This window comes from Oxyura jamaicensis, chromosome 20, assembly GCF_011077185.1.
Source record: "Oxyura jamaicensis isolate SHBP4307 breed ruddy duck chromosome 20, BPBGC_Ojam_1.0, whole genome shotgun sequence".
Classification (NCBI taxonomy): Eukaryota; Metazoa; Chordata; class Aves; order Anseriformes; family Anatidae; genus Oxyura; species Oxyura jamaicensis.
The window spans coordinates 11,079,936-11,100,925 of NC_048912.1; the positions used below are offsets into that span (position 1 = coordinate 11,079,936).

The 20,990-nt window shown below is 39.2% G+C and overlaps 1 protein-coding gene across 1 annotated transcript; it reads right to left on the reverse strand.

Annotated features, from left to right (window-relative positions):
- Positions 1–436: 436 nt before the first annotated feature.
- Positions 437–5,811, reverse strand: PRELID3B (PRELI domain containing 3B). The gene is made up of 6 exons (XM_035343699.1): positions 5,573–5,811; positions 4,878–5,046; positions 4,429–4,518; positions 3,920–3,990; positions 3,226–3,328; positions 437–2,582 (listed from the first exon to the last, which is right to left on the reverse strand). Exons 1-6 carry the CDS (start codon positions 5,602–5,604, stop codon positions 2,463–2,465), a joined length of 585 nt encoding a protein of 194 aa, XP_035199590.1. The 5' UTR covers positions 5,605–5,811; the 3' UTR covers positions 437–2,462.
- Between the last annotated feature and the right edge of the window lie 15,179 nt (positions 5,812–20,990).

Consider the following 20,990-nt stretch of genomic DNA (forward strand, 5'->3'; position numbering starts at 1 on the left):
CAATCCATTTAGGCAAGCTGAAAGAGGTAAAGATCCACCAAAGACCACACCATTGATTTGTTTGCATTATATTCCTCCCCCCCTTTTTCTTTCTTCCTAGTCCTTTAGTTCTTAGCCCCTCAAATGTAGCTCCTTTCCTTCCCATCTCCCTCATTTCTTCTGTCCACCTGAACGCACGGCTTCTCTGCATGAGCTCAAGTCACACTTGCTCCAGTATCGATGCATTCAGCCATAGCACCCTGCATTCATCCGAGCAAGAAAGACCACAGTAGCTGCAAATGGGTTTAAATTATTACCACTTATAAACATGCATTTTAGGATATGCATTTGAATAAAATAAACTTATCTCCAGACTATTTCTCCACCTTCACCCCCCTCACTCTAGATTATTAACCTAGCAGTTAAAAGAAATGAATAATCAGAATGCTTCAGAAAGTAGCCAGAACTCAGATAAAGTTTTATTTAAAATAAAAAAGCGCCACGTACAGAAAGCCATATTCCCTGACAGAATGAGAATGCACGCATATAAATAAAATAGAACCAAGCAAGTCATGATATTTCAAGAAGTTGCTGAATGCTTGCAAAAATTAAATAGTTACGTTTTTTTCAGTGCAAGGACAAACTGTGAATTCTTACTATGCAGGTCCTTAGTGCAGAGGAGTTAGGAAAACGTAAAATTGACTTTAAAATGCCAAGTGATGATAAGGGCTAAATAAGCATTTAAAGTCACTTTCAAGCATTGCGTTTTTATCAGAAGTTACGGTACAATTTTGCAGCAGTTTCACATACACTTTTTAAGTTGAAACACTATTTCACTTGTAATAATGTTCTGTAAAAGCATGGTAAAACAGAATTATTTCAATTTATAAAGGTATTCTTAAACCATTTCTTTTTAGAAAAATATTTAGAATAGTTAATTTTTAAAAGGTATATGTACATACCTGTTTTTTCCTACAGGAATCTTTTATTTTTTCAAAGTTTCCAACTTAAATAAGCTCTGTTTCTCTATATAGCAGAAACTATTCAATAGGCAATTCTGATACAATAGGAATGGCATGCAACATAAAACTGATGGAACAGGTGACATTACAGCTTGTAAAGGCTAAGAGAATCTTGAGATTACTTGTAAGCTTAGAATCAAAATTCCAGGAAAAGTCTCTGGCACCAAAACTCTTTCCCCCTGTCCCCCAGTCAGCAGATTTGGGGCTGTGTTTTCCCATTATTCCTTCACGCTGAAGGAACCAGATGGGGGACACACAGCCTCTGCTGAAGCCAACAGGCCTACCAGCAGACTGGTGCATTACGTAAGCAAGGACGTCAAGGTCTGACCTTTAAGTTCCCACAGCTAATCACTGGAGTCAGTATGAAGAATTTATAGCTAGTACCAGGAAACAAACTGTAGAAAACCTTCTATTCACAAGGTTTTCATTTAAAGAGCCTTCTTTATGAGTAAATTAGCTTAAAACGTAGAGGACCTCCTAGAACTTAGAATATTATGTTTAATTTAAAGGACAACAAAATAATCAGCTGGTGTAACAGATTATTTTCAGAGCATGATTGAGTTAATAAACATATCGTTAGCGTTCTTATTATTACTTCCTCTTATGCTCAGGTCTTTAGTTCTTTATGAGATTCTTCAAAATTTTGAATTGAAAACCTACTATTCTCAGAAGTCCCAGCAGCTTAAAATATTTTAAGGCTCTATGCTTATTGTATCCCTTTAATTTAACGGGCTTTTAGAAACAGAGATAGTTATTCTAGACATGTAAGATAAATTCTTATGTTACTTCATGTCCAGCTCAATGTCATACTTGAAAACAGAATTTAGGTCTTAGTAGATAAGAGACACTTTGAATGTTTTACCTATACTGACTGAAAAACAATTTGAGTACCATGTTAGCTCAACCAGTCAAACTAGTTAAAAAGCGTATCAAAAAATATTTTCTACATTCTTTTGTATTTCAAGCTTCAAGTAATAAACTTTCTGTTAAACCTAGTTGTATCATACAACTATCAAAACTTAAACAGAACAATGCCGGAACAAACCATTCTACTTAATTTTGGGTTTGGTCCCAAAAGAGGTAGTCCATTAAGTCACACAAAAATAAAAATTCCACAGAAGTCAACCTAACATGCCAGTCTCCTCGGACATATGCAGCCCCATCTCTAAACAAGGCTATTTCATATCTGAATGCATTTTAAGTTAGTGTTCATGTAAATACAGGAACAACACTCCAAAATTATTTTTTCAGCTGCAACCGAAGTTCGGTCCAGCTGAACCAATATATTAATTAAGTTTTGCATATCAGCCTCATTAGTATGAATTTAGCTTTTCTCCAAATTAAATTTGAAACATACCTAATACACAGGTATGCCTTCAAATAACAAAGGATACATGTATTTAGGTTTGGAGAGAAGCTTTGGATTGTTAAACCTTGTTAGTAATACAAGTATATTTACTATCATTTCTCTACAAATGCTGCTGCTGCCATTGAATTCCTCATGGTTCCTCTTGCTGAAGCTGCGAACTCCTCAATTTCAGCATTCAGTCTATTTATTACCCATTCCAATGCTTCACGTCCCTACAGGTTAGAAAAAAAAAAGTGTATAAGTCTTAGTAATTAACTAAAGAGGTTAAGCCCTGTCTTACTCAAAACGACTTAAGAAAGAAAAAGAAACAAGTTACAGAAATGCATGCCTGATGGATTTTTTCCTTCAATAACCAGAGTACTTCAGGAATATGTACTGCTTTACACTTCAAAATTCCTTGTATCAGCAGTGTTGTCTTAAGAACCACTAGGTGGCTTTTTATCCACTTTGTGTTTTATTATTCTTGAGGCCGAACTCAAAGGATAAACTCAGCTAAAACACACCACTTCATTGCTCCCACATGACTACTTCAGATGTCTCGATGTATATTGTTTCAACAGTAAAACTAATAGCTTGCATCAAGAGTGCAGCAACAGAGTGAAAGCACTGTTTAAGTGAATGGAAACATTCTTCCAATGATGACGGAGTGCTTACCAATAGTAATTTGTTATCTACATTCACAAGAGGAAAAAAAGAGCAAGTTCAATAAGCTCAGCATTCACATATCTACAGTAAAGGCAGCAGAACTACCCGCACCCTTTCTAGAATTGTTGACAAAGCAAGAACATAAAACAGAGACTTGTATTTCCATTGTCATTTGCTAGCGGTCACATTTTACACAAAGGTCATACTTACTTTATTAGCATTGGAAGAAATTGTGTTTGCCATTAACCCTTCTAGGTAACTACTGAGACTGACACCTTTTACAGATATTATTGCTTCTTGCGTCAAAATGGTTCTGAAACAGAGCAGAAAATGAATTGTTCCAAGTAGTTTAAAACTGCGATGCTTAAAGGCTTCTCACTCCTCCCCAACAAGCACATTCCTTCAGCTTTGTCATGTAACAGAACATCTTGCCCCATTAACACAACCTACTTCCTCAGTGCTTAACTGCATATGCTTCAATGCATAAAATAAAAACCAAGTGTCCCCACAAAGTCTAGGTGGCCCTTTGTGACACTTAACTATTTCCATCTTCAGCAGCAGGCAGATTAGAAGCAGCAGATTTGGAATGAAGTTATGTTGAGAATATGGTATTATGACATCCCCTTTAACAATAGGTTTTTAGCATTTCCCACAGTTACGAAAGAAGAAAAACTCTTATTTTAAAATCCTTAGAAAGATACCTGAGAATTATCACTAGTGGTATGAGTAAGGCCTAAAGAAAAAGACAGTCTACTTATCTCTTTTTTTGACAAGATACCGCAATAGATACCACAATAGAAGTGATGTAAACCCCACAGCATCATCTGTTCAAGACCATGGGAATTTACAAATACAAAGCTGATGTCTGTACTGCCTTAGGGCAATCAGAACAAGTGGTACTTACTTGTCTGGTTCATGAGGGTGTGGTTTGTAGACAAGCCTCTCATCTACTGACACTAGATTTGTAAATGAAATCTGTAGAACATAAAACAAGACTACCTCTTGGTAAGAGCATTACAGAAATACAGTAAATAAAACTGCAGATACGAAACTAATACTTTTATCTGGCTTAAACATAATGTTTTTCCTGCAAGTCTTAGGATTAGAGGTGTAGAACATGACAGATAAAAAAAAAAAAGCAAAAACAAACAACACAACAAACAAACAGGAAAACTACTGTTATTCTGCTCATCTGTATGTTCAGATGTTTCACCGCTGACAGGTTCCAAAAACCTAATAGATCCCTTCTGAAAAACAGAACTGGTCAGCTATAAACACATTACTTAAAGGTTTTACTTATGTTGTTCTAATGCAATTTTTAAGTCATTTTAAAAATGACTTTCCATTTCAAATTTATAAGGAATATTATAATAGAATCTGTTTTAATTGCATAAACACAACTAAAGTACATACATTACTGGATTTAAGCTCCATTGTTTTCTTCACTGGGTCAACAACAGAGTGCTCCTGAACGTATGTCTTCGTTCTACACGTGCCAATGAGCTAGAAGACAGGCACACATACACAGAAATAATTATGCTAAGCAACTGCAACTTTTTTACTGCATTTAATTACATAAGGTAATGAACAGACACAGAGACAACAGAATTAGGGTTTAATTTAAAATAAAGCTATTGAGTTGCGGTAGATCTCTTTTTTTCAACTGGAAGCAATCTACAATCTAGTCAATTTTTGACTATCTGTAATTCAATACGTGTACTACTATTGAGCCTTCCTGACACTTAAATTCTTACACTTTTAAAACATGAGTTATGAAATCGGGCATTTCTATTACAACAACCTGGTTCACAAGCTTCCTCTCCCCGCAGCATCCTCCCCAAGCTCTGCTCCGCGATACGCACCGATTTCACAATGGAGGGTATTCCCCACTCCGTACTGAGCAGCCTGTGGCTGTGCAGCTTCCCGCTCTTGTCTACGTGTCTGTCCAGGACATCGACTCCGACCACGCTGGGGTTCATCGGGTTCGGGTACTTCTGCATGGCAGCCGTTGTTACTGTTTCCCAGGGGTGACTGCCAAAACAAAATCCAAGACACAAGGTTGTACACTTATGTTTTCTTTTAACAGGACTTCTATTAAAATTGGACGCAACATATCAACCACTTTGTATTTTTAGAGCAGATCAATTTCCCATCCTTAACCCTATGAACATCCTTCCCTAGCAGGAAACACCTGCACTGGGGGTTGGCCGGGCAGATACACGTAAGAGGTCCGGCACACCTGGTTCACCCGGACTCCCGAATTCCCCTGCCTCCTGCAATTACCTTCGGGCTTCTAATTTGACAGGAATGTTTCCCCTGCGATATAACTCCAAGAGACCCGAATTTCCTGGGATTTGGGCAATCCCAGACCACCTCACTGAGCTGTACCCTCCCCACACCAAAACTCCCTTCGGACTATTCCTCAGCACAGCTCCGGCCGCTCCGGCCACCCCGGCCACCCCGGGCCGGCACGAAAGGACCTTCAGGCGGCAGCCGCCACAGCGGAGCGGCCCCTCCTGAGCGCATCCCCCGATCCTCCCGCAGCCCCCGGCCCTACTCGAAGACGTGCTCCGAGGTCCAGATCCTCATGGCGGCAGCGGGAGCCGAGCTCCGGCCCCGGCTCCGCCGCGCTCCCCGGCCCCTGCCCGGCCCGCTCGCTCCCTGAGCCCCGCCGCGCCTGCGCACTGCGGGCCGGGCCCGCCGCCCTCCAATCGCCGCGCGGCGCGGCGGCGGTGACGCAGGGCCGCGTGTCCCCTGAATGTCGCGCGGAGGGCGCCGGGCGCCGCGCCCCACCCCGCCCGCTGCGCCTGCGCGCGGGGCCCGGCCCGGCCCTGAGGGGAAGGGGGCAGGGGCGGGGCGGGCGCAGCCGGCCGGGCGTTAAATGCGCTGTAAAACATTAAAACGTCCGCCTGCTGTAAGGCTTAATCAGGGCCGGGCCAACACCCACACGGCCCGCAGGAGGCTTCCCCTCTGCAGATCCCCTCCGCCGTGTCGCGCCGTTCCGGGCCGGCGGCGTGCAGCCTGTCGCGACACGGGCAGCTGTCGCGAGAGGGCGCAGAGGCCCCGTCCCGCACGAGGCGGCTGCGCTGGCCTGACGGGACGCGAACAGATGCAAACGTTACCCAACTGGATCGTCAGTGGCCATAGCAGTGCCCCACCCAGGAGAAATTCCTGCCGGCCTTCGCCAGCGCGTTTTGTAAGGCCGCTGGCGGGGAGCGCGGGGCCGTTACACAACAGCCCCGGGGGGGGCCGCAGGGCCGCAGGGGTTCGGCTCACTGTCCTGGCCTGCTTTTCTCAAACGTCCTCGAAGTGTTTAATAGAACAGCAATAAATCAGTTATGGCAACAAGTGCGTGCATTTCGTGGCACTTTGAGTATTTTCTATTAACTGTTCTCAAGTTAACAGTGTTGAAAGTGCCTCGAGTGGTGTAGTTGTGTTGTTTTCAGACAGACCACGGGACATCATCTCATGGACACAGCCAGTGAGTGGCTGCCGCGTACTTGTCGCTGCACAGTAACGGATTCACTGGAAAAATGTGAAAAGAGAAATTTCCCAGAAAAAAAAGACCTATCTTGGTCTTGTTTTTCCTGCCTCTTCCATCTCATGGGACTATTCCTAAACACAGTCGATGTGCTCGTAATCTATCGCAGTACACAAAATTATTTCTCGATTTTGTAACTCTTACGTAAAAATATAGGCAATTCATAGGCAACAGGGCTCCTGTCCTTTAGCCTCTCACCATTCTTTTTTTTTCGGTGAAGGAAACGTTAACTATTGGAAGCAAAGCAAAAAGGAAGAAGCATGCCAACATATGGTGAAGATTAGGAGCTACGTCTTAACAGTTCTTGGTCATTTAAAATTTCAGTTTAAAATAGTTTAAAAGAGTTCTGTTCAAGTTACTGCGTTGTGATATAAATGGCTGAACCATATATGTAAACCAGACTTTTGAAAGGAATGATAAAATCATAATAAAGGCAGATATTAGATAAAGAAAATGCTTACTTGTAGTTGCAAAGGGAAAAGTGGCATTTAGAATTCTTTACATTGGTGATGTTGCATCCTGAGAATGCTGTGTCCATTTTTGATGTCCAAAAATTTACTACTACAAAGTTTGATATCTTTTCCCCGCATATGCTGACAGTATTTGTCTAGTAATTGAAAGCAAAGAAAATATCCTTTCAGTTAAATCTGTCACTGGTCACTGGTACTACTAAGATGATCACTAAGGACCATAACAGACATCTACAAAAGAATATAAAAATCTGTGGAAATCCAGGGCAAGATTACTCATTTCATACGTACCTTCCAAGGGCTGCTTGCTTATCACTCTGCTAAATGCAACTGATGCATGAGGTGGGCCTCATGTAGATTTTGGAAGAGCAATCTCCTTGGCATAACTAAGGAAGACTTGAAATTTCTGTTGGAATAGTATATGAAAGAACTCTGATGTTGCAATGAACTTTTTTGCAGGAAAATGCATTATGATTTTGTATTTTCACACCCATGTCTGCCAGCAGGGTGATATGAGTTGTCCCCTCTAAGCAGCCTCATGAAATATCCATCATTTTGACTGAAAGCATAAATATTAGGAAATACCTCACAAACCAAAAGTCACTTTATCTCCAGCACTAGGTCCAGATAATTTATGCATTCCATAATGGGTACCAAAAAGCCTGATTGTCATACCCACTCAGGCTTTTTCACCTTTCTCCAAAACAGATATTGTGGCACCCTTAAAACAAAACAAAACAAAACAAAACAAAACACCCTTCTTCAAAGCCCTAGTCCCAGAGATCAACTGGACCACTCTGCAGTACAAAATGTCACTAAGCTAAGAAGGCTTTGGTGATAATGTCAGTGCTTCAAGCTGCACATCTAAAGGAAATGAATGCAGGTCAAAACTAGCATATTTAATGGGTTACTATAACCAAGTTGTAGTGCAGTAAGATTGCTGATGACTGATGCAGTGAACCATATTTAACTGCTGCACTGTCTTGTAATAGGCAGGATGAGTTCTGGTTGCTTACCTGCTTCGTGTATCTCAACATTTCTCAGGTTTTTCAAATGACAACTGAGGCAAATTTACCATTTCATACACTCAGGAAAAATGTATTTGTTATTATTTTTTCCCCTGTCATATTCTGAAATGTGGCTAACTCTACAATAATACCGAATCAGTTCCTTGATCTGAAATTAAAGTTTTGATGTGTTTGAAATATTGGCATTCTCATGCAGTATTAATGAAAACCATCCAAAGGTCTTGGCCTTTTCTCGAGCTGGAAAAACAAATTCCCACTCCCTGTGTCAGTCAGGCAGTTGTACTGGCAGAAAACTTGCATTAACAATGTTTTCTTTTCCAGACATATTTATTAAATTACTTCCATTATACAATTCTTAACAAATACCCCATCTATAAACTCACTGTCAGCAGTCAATTCAGCATATGAGCCTGTACTATTTGGCTGTTTTCCTGCGTGTACTTCTTAAAAAAGCATTGTTGGATAGCAAGGATCTCTTTTCTGTGCTTCCGAAATCAGACTGTTAATCCCTTGCAAGTCATTATACATGTCTGTATGAAAAATTCACCTTGAATTGTACTTTTTATAAAAGTTCCTTTTCAGAAAGGAAGCACACCGGTATCTCAGTGTTGGATAGCACCAATTCCTCTAGTTCTTGCTCATATTTAACTAGGAGTTTTGTTCAGGTAATTTTGATCCTTCCAGATTTCTGACTGGTATCACAAGGGGGAAATGTCACCACTACGCAGTGTATCACATCCTGCAAACACCGTGCTAGTTGCAAATGAGTTTACACAGGGCACCTTTCCTAGGTCAGTACAGAACTCTAACTATGCTACAAACTAGCATTTAGAGGTTTCAGTGGTAAGCAACCATCTCCTTCTCTCTTCAGAGAAATGTTGGTATAAATATATTTCCTCTTAAAAACTGGAAATGTGTTTTTATACAAATAGCCATCATTCTTTACCGTTCTCCTTTTCCCCTCTGCACAGCATTAGCAGTTCCACTGCTCATGCTGAGTCCTAATAATTCCTTCCCACTGCTTCAGCAAGCTCGTTTTCCACTCCAAAATCTTTCACCTTCCTTCTACAAAGCTGCTGTTGTCCCAAATTCCACATCAGAACGGACTCATAATTTGACCCCGGGCAGGGTCAAATACAAGCTGGAGCCAGTGAATACAAACTGGACAGGAACAAAGCAAACAGCATTCAAGACTGAGTTCTGGACTACCTTGCAGCTACCTGCCTGAATCGAGGTAGCGGTACTGTAAAACTGCACTCTCTACAACTGATCTCTCAACATTTGTTAAAGCTGTTGAAGCTGGCTGGAGCAGGTCCTGCCTGTGGTCACTCAGTCCCATTCCTGAGCTGCTACCCAGCTCCAGAACAACAATTCACGTGGCCAGGATGAGTGCTGCAAGGGAACAACACAGCTGAATTCCTGTTATCTGCACAGTGAACCATAAATGGAACTGAAAATCACAGGAAGGCCATGCCAGTATTGCAGAGGAGTCAGAGAGGCTCCAAGAACAAGTGGTCAGGGCTGATGAAGCCAATGCTGTACCCCCAAAATGCCTGCTGGAACCATAGCTTGGTAACAGCTAGACATTCAACAGTCTTCTAAGTGCATTTGTTCTTCATCCACTAACGCCAGCATGGTATTTGTTAGTATAATGTAATTCAGTTCAACCCAAAATAAAACACAGATCAGTGTAAGACAACCAAATGCCTATATTTGTTTCCATGTTTTATCAGTCAACCAGGAGAGTTTTTTTTTTTAAATATTATTATTATTTTTTAAAATCTTTTACTATTTAGGGCTCTTCTTCCCTCATTTGAAGAAAAATAAAATAATAGAAATATCCAACAAATCCCTTTCCCCTAATTCTCCATGTTCTGGTAAAAATGGCTGTCAAATTGCATATTTAATGTAAATCAAAATTTTTACAGATGATCATTTTACAGATTATAACTACCCTGAGACTAACACCTATCATTCCTTAAGAAGAGATGAAATAGCAGTAAATATATCAAATGCCAGAGAAAAGTATCAACTATATATACACTGTTATTTAGGAATAAGGTTGAATCGATGCATACATTCTGTGTGGAAAAACCACAAGAGGGAGCTACATTTCCATGAGGTTCTCCACATGAAGACCTGCTAGTCCATCAGAGGGAAAGAGGTTGTATTTAACTCACCTCAAAGCATCCATGTCTCTAAGCACGGCCTGGCGAAAGAGGGCAAGATCCCACTCTGATTCTGCATCCCAACAGCAACCACTCCTAAAGGGCTGCCCATCCCTAAATCCAAAGCACATTTTTTCTGCAGAAATAAATGGTTCCCCTAATTCCATTTTAAAATGTGATCTAGACAGACTTTCCGTGCTGGCAACAAAACAGGAAGATACATTCAGGCTCTTTTTCCAGTAGGTCAAAAATATAAATGAAAACTCAACATAATAATGAAACATCTTGTCTGTTGGGGAAAAAAAGATGACAACAGGCAGAGTGTATAACAAGAATTACTCATTCTCAGTGACCATATTCTATTTTCTATAATATAAAAAGGGGAAATATGCTTCCTTCTTATAACTAAAAACAAGGAACTAAGTCTTTTTTTCACAGACTTATATGCAGATTCAGAATTTGTGTTCTGAAAGGGCTTGTACTACAAGGATTTTTCCCAGAGTTCCTTAACCTGCATTATTTTTCTACTGCATAAATCTTCGTACTGTTCTACAAAGTCAGAGAGTGACACTGTTCTCTAGCATGGTGATATAGGGAGGGGAAAAAAAGGGGATGAAGTTTCTTAACAAAACTATTGTACATCTATTTCCCGTTTCAAAATGACGTTAATTTCCTTCTCAGACACATTTAAAACCGTCTGGTTCCGAAAACCATTCCTAGGCTCTAAAATAGCATCTTTTGAAAGCCATCTGAGATTTATTTGTGGGAAGGAGGGAATTTGAACTGGGAATGCCTCTATGCTGGTGTTTCTGTTTACTCGATAGAGCAGTCAAATTACTAACACATTGTGACTATGCACTGGGTTGCATAAATGACTTCAACACCAGACAATTATAGTGGATGTGGTTTGGTCACATTTTGTTGAGAGTCAATCAATCCTTCTGTAAGGGTGACAACAAATGAATAGAACAGCAGCACATCCTTCTCTCACAAGGCTGCAGATCTTTCTGTCAACTTGTTATCATTTACAGTCATAGAATCATAGAAGCGCTGAGGATCCAAAGTTGGAAGGGAGCTACATGGATCATTGAGTCCAACTCCTGGCTCGGCACAGGACCACCCAAAACCAAACCCTGTGTCTGAGAGCCTTGTCCAAACACTTTTTGAATGCCAACAGGCTCAGTGCTGTGACCGCTGCCCTGGGGACCGTGTTCCAGGGCCTGACCAACCTCTTGGTGAAGAATCGTTTCCTAACACCCAGCCTGACCTTCTCCTGTCACAGCTTCAAGCTGTTCCCTTGGGTCCTGTCACTACCACCAGAGAGATCAGTGCCTGCCCCTCGGCTCCCCTCATGAGGAAGCAGCAAATCTCACACAAGTTCGGGGGTTGCTGGGAGTTTATCGTTACTGCAGTCGCGGTCCTCCAGCTCGGGGCTCTGGGGGTCCTGGAGCCCATCATCAGTGTTGAAGACAGAGGTGATGAAGGCGTTAAATGTCTCTGCTTTGTCTGTGTTCCTGTTTGTGAGATGTCCATCCTTATCAAGTAATGGACTGATGTTATCTCAAGGAACAGACCAACATCTACAGGGAACAAATCTAGGAGGGCACCTTTCCTAGTCGGCTCCCCTAATGCCTGTACCAAGAAGTTATCATCCAGGTGTTTTAGGAATCTCCCGGGCCTGTTTGTATCAGCTGAGTGGTTTTCCCAGTTTATGTCTGGCACGTTGAAGTCACCCATAAGGACAAGGGTGGCTGGCCTAGAGGCACTGAGCATGATTCTAGAGGTGGCTGATCAATGGCTGGCTGCAGTTTGAATAGAAAAGGCCTACTGAAAAGAAATGACTTTTCCTGGAGAAGCTTTGAAAGGCAGACTTGCAGTCAGAAACTCCCTATGAAAGGCATGTACGGAAGGTGATGCACCTTCCAGCACATTCTAACCTGGATCACCCTTACTGCCCCCAGAGGGAAAGAGACACCCCAGAGAAGTCCTTTTTAAATTTATAGGCAACCCTGACTAAATGTCACAGGATCAATAAGCAAATTCATTTACTATTACATTCACACTTTAAGTCATTTAGAAAAAAAAAAAAAAAAAGTGTGATAAAGATCTTCAGAAACTTGTGACCATCTGACTGTGAAATACTAGCATAGAATATGAACTGCTAAGTGACAATACCACTATACTCCTGCTAAAGCACACTCTTTTTTAGTTAAGGAAGCTAAAAAGATTGAGGAGAGACTGAGTTTTTGTTACCTAGCATTTAATGTATTTCCCAAACAACAAAAAACAAAGCACCAACACCCTTCCCCCAGATGCTTCCCCACCTCCTCCCCAAACACCAAACACCAAACATTATCTTTACTTCAGAGCATTTAGTTTAAGTTAGGGTATATGAAAATATGCATTTAGTAGAGTGATCTAGCACTGGAACAAACATTAGACCTTTAGATTGCTTTCATTTTATTCCGCCATAAATTTCCTAAACCTGCACAGCCTCAGAGTACTGTTGCCTCATACGTGAAACTGCCGACCACCTTCCTTACCAAGCATGTGCTGCAGCTACTGCTCCTGTGAAAGATGCCATCTAACACTGTCTACACTAACTAGGCTGTGATAATGTTTATGTGATTTGAATGTCAATAATCATTTTTCCCATCAGCTTTCTCTCCCATCTGAGAATATACAGAATATATAAAATAATGTGAAAAAAAATATAAATAATATATAAAATAATCACAACTGGTCATCTCATTGCCTCATCGTTAGCATAGTGGCTACATTAAGGTTAGGTCTTCCACCTGCTATCTGTGGTATTTTATTTTCACATACTCGAATGATCATAGTGAATCGTTATGCCATGTTATACGGGTGCACTTGTACTTACATTTTGCAGCAGATATCCTAAATAGGATAGCCTTAAATGGCCTTCGGCTACTCAATGATTCTGTTTCCATTTAAAAACAAATTCAAAATTTCTATCAAGGTATTGGCTGTATGACTCATTAGCACCACGAATTTTGTTGTTTTGGCTTTGTTTCATACAATTGTGATTTCCTTGACTTGCATAGTTCAGGGAGTTTGATTATGGCTATGTAAACAGCTCCATCTTGTCCGTGTCATTAATCGGAGCTGCAGCTGCCACCAGGTGTGTCACCTAGGTGCAGATACAAGACGGTGTACAGTTCATGGATGCAACACAACTACTCTGTTGTCTAGGAAACAGTCGCTTGAAATCCTTGTAATATGACAATTACCAGCCAGATATTTTTTTTTCAAGCATCACAAATGTGCATGTGATCAAGTAGGCAGATGATAATCACGTTATCACCCACAACTCATGAGTAAGCACAGTAACTGCACAATTAAAGACAAAGCCACATGTTTTAAAGTGCTTCACAACTATATCTGATCCTTGTTTAACTCTAAAGACCACAACATTTCTTCTAAACACACAATAAGCTATTAAACTTCTGATGAATGCAACTTTCCAATGTAAAACCTTGAAGAACCAGTGATGACAGATAGTGGTCATAGCATATTACACGTTACATCACAAACATGGAGCTCTGTATGCACTCATGGTCCTCAAACCATGCTCCCTTATCCAAAATGTATATAAACCTTTTTGTTTCAGAAATCTTGTACTCGATCAGGTATCTTTTGACGTGGTTTATGGAAACCGCAGTCTGGAAATAACAGCTGCAAATTCTTTGTACACAAACTCCTGGATGGAAGTGGCTACTTAGTGATGGTGGCTGATGTCTTAATTATCATAGAGATAATGATCAGATCACTTATAAACCCAACAGGCTTAGACAACTATAACTTGTGTCTAGCAGTGGCTGACCACGAAGTATGATGAAGGCAAACCCGTATTTCTTCTAGTCTCTGTAGATTGTAAAGTATGTAATTTACTGCAGCTTTCAACAGTGTACTCAGAAATGACTACCTTAGCAGGTTGGAAACACAGCATCAGTTGGTATGAAGGCTTTTGAATTCTTTAAAAATGCAACAAATTTTAAGTGAATTTCTACTTTCAATCACTTGACATTTCACAACCTTTTTCTATGACTGCTTTTTATATGTTTGAGTATCACCTGAAAAGTGAAACAAATTAGCAAGTGTACACATTTGATTTATGGCCTGTATCATCTAACACGGACTTTGAGTCAGGAAATGTATTGGTGAATGAATCATGCTGGTGGTCGCAACCCAGAGAAGCCTAGCATTCAAGGCACTTTTCTAACTTTTTATTAAACCAGGAGCATTTTTATAAAGCCACAGCAGTTATCAGTCAATTTTCAGTTGGACTGTTCACTTTTCAGCACAGAGTATCCGAAGGAGCTTTTAAAAAGCTGGATAACCTACAAAGTTTTTGCTGAAGTGCAAACACTCAAAACCAAGAGGTAACAAGCTCTTTACTAGTATTACAGAAAACAGACAAAAGTTTTACTTTTTTTTTTTTTTTTTTTTTTTTCCCTGACAATTTTGTTGTTCACTTGTTTTCTTGTCCCACTCCAATATCTCTTCCCTGCTAGGTTTCTCTGTTAAGGACCACACATTTAACAGCATGTCCTGTTTTTTTTTTTTGAATATTTGTAAGGTGCATTATCAGTACTCCAAAGAGGTCTTTAAGCCTTACAGAGCTATTGATAATAGTCAGATTAAACTAAACTGGAAGATGAACTGAAAAACAGATAAAATAAACTTCTGCAATTTCTACCCATCTCTTCTAAACTATTTATTTTGTGTTTCAATGTAAGAATCAATACACATTGCAATTTTGATATATTACATTGCTACATACTACACATAATGAATACAAAACAAAGATTGGACACCAAGAAGATTGCAGGTTCATATTTTTAAGAATTATTTTGAAAGTAAAGAATTATTTCATAAAAGGTACTTCTGAGAAAGAAGGAAGGCTTACGCTCTAAGGTAAGAATAACCAAATATGCTAAATCCTTCTATTCCATTCAGTGTACCTGGATACTAGCACTTGCTGTACAAAAAGTAACATCAGTATGGTGGTATTAAAAAAAAAAAAAAAAAAAGAGATTTTAAGGTGGAAACATAAGGCAAAATAATTAATATGAAAATAATGTAATATAAAACCCTTTGGGTACAGTTGGGACAAAAGTATTTTCCTTCATAGTCTTCTCTAATAAACATTTTAATCTAATAAACAGATTTCAAAAAATCCTCATCCATGTAAAAATAATTTCCGTTTAGGAAAAATAAAAATTGAAGGAAGAAGATGGTGCAATTAAAATTAACTGGCAGAGTACAGCTAGATAAAATGCCTGAATTTGCATGTTGTTGTAACCTGATCTGATGCTTAGTACAGGCTATGGACATTTCTTAATACACTTCACTGTGCAATATGATACCACTGAAGAAAAATGAAAGGAATATGTGGGAAAACACATAATCTTGGAAGCCCTGCAGAAGAACACCACATTGTCTGGAACTGTCCTGATCCAAAGCCAATGGCATTTTATATGATTCTACAAGTTTGGTACATACAGAATAAGAAAACTTGAGTAAAATTTGTGCAAGAACTTTAAAAAGATCTAAGGATTTAGTAAGTATTAAAAAATACATTTACAGAACATTACTTGAAGAGCTGTACTTTGTCGAAAATAAGAGTACTACCAAGTTAATATCATCACAGCTTAACTCCTACCTGCACATGTAGTATACCTGCAAAATCATACATTTGTTTTTCCCCATATTGTTATGTCTTAGTATCAAGGGTACAAAATGTTTAGTGCACAAGACGGTTCTTAGATACAGAATTTAGGCATGGGAATTTGTGCTCTTCTAGTCCTCCTCCCACCCCCTTTATTGTTATTAATTTGTGCAGTTTCATTAGTGATGATTAGTTGGCACCTTGGGAGACAAAAGGTTTTTCATCGTTGTGCTACCTACAATTAAAGCTATGCTGAAGCTAAGCTTTATAGGAAGCTGTCTGCAACTTAGCATTTCAGCAAAAGCAATAATTAAAGAATAAACAACTTGTATAAATTAAAAAAAAAAAAAAAGTTAAATCCAAAGAGCTGAAAAGGATCAAAATTACTATTATGTGAATAAGCCAACTTGGATTAATGCCATCTATCTCCTCAGGATGTACAAGTTCTCTGTTATAAGCAATTAGAGTCCAAAATATAACAGCCAAAAACTGAAGTAAAAAATATAAATAAATGGAATAAATATTTGCACAAAGTAGATTTAGCGAAGACTAGTATTCTCACAAAGCATTTAAAATGCAATTTTTCATATCTAGTTTTTGCAGTGTACATTAAAACTATTACTAGCTGCCTCAATTTTTTATTTTCTCTGAATTTAAGATTAATTTAAGAACCACTATAATTTGCTGCACAAATAAATAATATCTATGTCAGTTCTACAGCACTAAGTCAATAGGAAATGCATTTTTATCAGCAAGTTCATGACTGATTAAATGGCAAAACTGGAGTTCTTGGTTAATGCCAACATATAGTTTTCATGCTCAGAAAAAAGAATAGCTCTATTATATATTTTCAAGAGATGACAAATTCAGAGTATACAGCAGTGCTCTGCCATATATAAAATACTGTAAATCAATAATTACTAGAAATCTCAGTCTATGAAAAGTTATAGGAGTGTATAGGAGCTACATGAAGTGTATAGGACCTACAGCAATTTTTCTTTTTAACCAAGATATGAATACTGTGTATCTTCTAAGTGGGGGACTCCCAAATGTACTGTGGTATGAGTATCATAGGAACAGAAAAAACAAATACTGTCTGAACAGCTAAACACTTCCTTGCACATATGGATTCAAACAGGTTCTGGTGCTGCCAGATACTTTTGTGATGGAAGCAGAAAGCAAGGTGAGTTCTAAGTAGAAGAATGATATTAACACAAAACCTCCACAAAGCTAGCTTCATTAAACACAGAACTTGGAGACAAGTCAAGACAAAAAACAAAAACAAAAACCACTTATTTAATTCAGCTACTCCAAAATCAATGTTTGTTCCTTTCATAAATATGTATTTCAGTGTGTCATTCATGATACATTCAAAATTAGAGGAGTACTTTCATAACTATCTAAACACACAAATGGGATCTGCACAGATTTAAACAAAAGTAAGTTAACTACTTGTAAGGAAGTCCCTTTTTCAGAAAAGTGATGATGTATATTATTTTTAGTTAAATGATTCTCATTTTTATCCAAATAATCAGGATCACAGACATGAAAAATGTCTGCAGAATTAGGACTTAGGCAAACCTCAGATGTTGAATCCCTTCCGTGCTCACCTACAAAAGAGACAAAAGGAATTCCTAACTCGTCTTGTTGTAGGCTTTTAATTAAGGCTTATATTGAGAGCATGGCATGTAGTCTGTTTTTAAATTACTAGAGTTTGCTGTTGTCTCTTAGAGAATCTAGACAGCATGGGCATGCATTGCAAAAACTGCAGTACGAAAAAATAAATTTCAGAGAATCTGTTTTCTGAAAAACATGGCTATAACTGGAGAGAAGGAGAGCAATTCTTAGCCCCTCGAAGGCACTCAGATTTTTTGGAAGCCGAACAAAATGGGATTATACCTGTCAGCTTTACTACTTAAATTGAGCACATCAATTTGTTCTGTCTTTTCAAAAATAATATGGGAAGGTATTGAAAGATCTGACGGTTCATAGACACTACTTACTCAGCCAACTGGGAATACCAGCATTGTGAAGATGGAGTCTTTCATAGGTAACAACTGGAATAACAAACTTATCCTTGACAAATTTGAATATATACCCAAACAATAAAGCTTGCAGAATCTAAACAGGACATGTTAAGAAAAAGTTTTTTTTTTTTTTTTTTTTTTTTTTTTTTTTTTTGTCAGTTCTTTATTTTTACTGTATTGATTTTCCAAGGGAAAAATGTTAAAGTACCTAAAAAATTCCTTGTCCTGGAAATAACTGACGTCTTTTTCACTTGACTTAATTTTACTTAACCATTTTGGAAGTTTTGGAACATTTATTTACTAATGATAGAGAAGCTTTAAATATTTTGAAGCAAAACAAATAAATCATTTTCTGTGTTGACATCTTAACTGGTCCAACTATTTTCCCACTGACTGAAGGCAAGTTTTCCTTGATTTTTTTTTTTTTTTTTCCCCAAGAAGAACATGTAGCATTCAGGAGAAAATCTTCAAAAGCACCTAATTGTTTTAGTCACTGCTTGACACCAAGTCCTTTGAAGGGCTGATAATATAAATCTCCCTTCTCAGAGCTCAGTGAGTTGCTCTTGACACTCTTTGCACTCTTCTCCCTGAAAAGGGGAAAGCTCTCGCTTCAACTTAACCCCTGCTCAGCATGGCACTTGGCTGAGCGACACCAAGCAGCAGGTAATGCTCCTGCCCAGCAGGGAGTCATCCTCTTCCCCCCTCTGCTTACACCCCTCACGGCACCCTGCCAGCCTCCTGCCCCCAAACCTGGCTGAGGAAGGTCAGGCATTTCCAGCATCCTCCACAGGCGCTGTCTATCTCCCTGCAGGGGGAACTGGGCAGCCCCACTCTCCAGCAGAGCAAAACTCCAGCAGAGCAAAACCAGAGCCTGATGGAAGCAACAGACATGAAGGGCCATGACACGGCAGTCCTGCGGATCCTGAGGCTGGGCTGTGCCCCATGGCCTAAGGGGCCACTGCCCCAAGGACCGAGCCTTCCACACGCTGCTGCCATTTTGTGTGCGGCTAACTGCACAGCACGGTGGCACGTGCACGTGTGCACCTGCCCGCTGCCACCTTCTGTGTGACGTACTACGTCAGTGCATGAAACTGGAGGCAATGATAAGCATCCCAGATTTTTTATTTTTATTTTTCCAATTAAATTTACTGTTCAGGATCTACCAGTTCAGTCAGTGCATAACCACCAGTGGGGCCTGGGTGGTGGTGTCCCCTCATAAGTCAATTCCCACATGCTGAGACAGGGGTCGGTTTGCCCTAGCCTATAGGTCCTTGATAAGGAATCAGGATTTAAATCTCCTGTAGAAAATGGTGTTCTGACCCAGGAGCATTAACCAGTTCTGGGCAGGGCTCAGGCCTATGAACATCACCTCAGGTCAGTGCATGCTTTAGAGATGCTAGTAACCAGGTGTCTTGTCCCACTCAGAGCATGGTATAACATGAAGCTCTTGGCCTTGTAGTTGTAACAGAAGTTGTAGTATTCATTAAAGAAGGACATTCAGAATCAGGCATATTTTTAGTTAACCAGAATATGCAATATGGAGAAGCTATATTGATCCTCTGAGTTCACTCTCTTTTCTGTGGTAAGTAAAGAAAGAGGTTTACTGATGAGCTGTTTTTGCAATACACTGTAGCCATGATGGTGTAATATAAATATCTATCAATTTGTAAGGTGATTTCTTTTTTTTCTGCATAGTATTAAACGTAGCTTTCTTTGTTTGGGAAGAGATTAATAAGGAGAGAAAAAATGAACTTGCTGTTCCAGTTCAAAAACCTTTCTGGGGGGGAGTTTTGATAGACTATATATATATGTATTTAAGCTAAATTCAAGGATACAGTCACTAGTAGTTTGCTTTAGGAAGGAAAAAGTGTCTAAGGAGTCAAACTGAATGCTAAACTAGAACTAAATTAGAATTAGGACTTCACATAAATGTTTCTCCACTTAAATGATAGAAATATTGCTGAGGCATCATTACATCACTGGCCTTACGAGCAAGGCCTTATTTCCCTTATGAGGGGAAATTAGCTGGGTTTCATAACTGACATGTTTCCATGTAGTTTTTGTTTTTCTGCTTCCCTGAAGGTCAGTGGAGGCACCTGAACTTTACCAATGAGCTCATTATATTTGACTGTTTTCTTTATAAGTGTTCAAATCCTGTCTGTAGTTGACATCTTTTCATGTTTTCAGTGTTAGGAAATATTCCTATTGCAAGCTGTAATAACTGTAGAAAAATAGAGGTAAGATATAACTTTCTTGGTACAGGTGATTATAATTAAAAAATAGAAAGATGAAAGATAAAAAGATAAAGGATGAAGTTTAAAAGTACACATCTGCAGTTTTAAAATTACAGTAATTAAAAAATATAGTCAATATAACTAGCCAGGAAACTATTTACATCTAACAAGTTAAATGGTGAATGACCACAAACTCAGGTAAGAACTTATATCTGTGTCCCAGATTTTTAAATGGTTTTGTTCAAGAAAACTAAAAAATAATTATGCTCACAGAACTCTAGTGATATAAGTAAGATATACCTCAGATGTTATAAGGAGATTTTCTTGAAGCTCTAGGATCAGCTAAGGTCTCGGTTCCCAGGAAAAAATTAGTAGGAGTTGAGCTTCTGATTCACATTCATCTATGTTAAGATCCAAGATGGCTTTTCCAAGACAAAATAATGATTCACCTGGGATTAAAAGGATTCACCTGTTCAGCCAACTAAGCCACATTTTCTCACTGAACCTTATTCTGTTTTTTTTTCTTTCATTTTTGCACGCATGCATGAAAGATGTGTGTGCAAAGGAGTCCTTGCACAGAACACATAGGTGAAGAATTTGCTTTCCTGAACTAGTTTTACAAATGATTGTAAGGGTGGACAGGCAACCTTTTTTCCCCAAACTTCTGCAGATGCTAGAGATTTGGAAAGGCAGGTAATTACTGAAAGGGCACTGTTACTATACATTTTGTTCTAATGATGTATTTTTAATTTGGGGCAGCCTTGAGGTGTTTATTAAATTGCTAACTACTTCAGAGGCTTAGTTGTTATTAA

Coding starts and splice junctions, on each gene's coding strand:
- PRELID3B (XM_035343699.1), bottom strand. CDS start 5,604: ATGAGGATCTGGACCTCGGAGCACGTCTTCGA. Junction 5,047..5,572: donor ACCTCGGAGCACGTCTTCGA/GTAGGGCCGGGG, acceptor TTGTTTTGGCAG/TCACCCCTGGGAAACAGTAA. Junction 3,329..3,919: donor CACCCTCATGAACCAGACAA/GTAAGTACCACT, acceptor GCTCTGTTTCAG/AACCATTTTGACGCAAGAAG.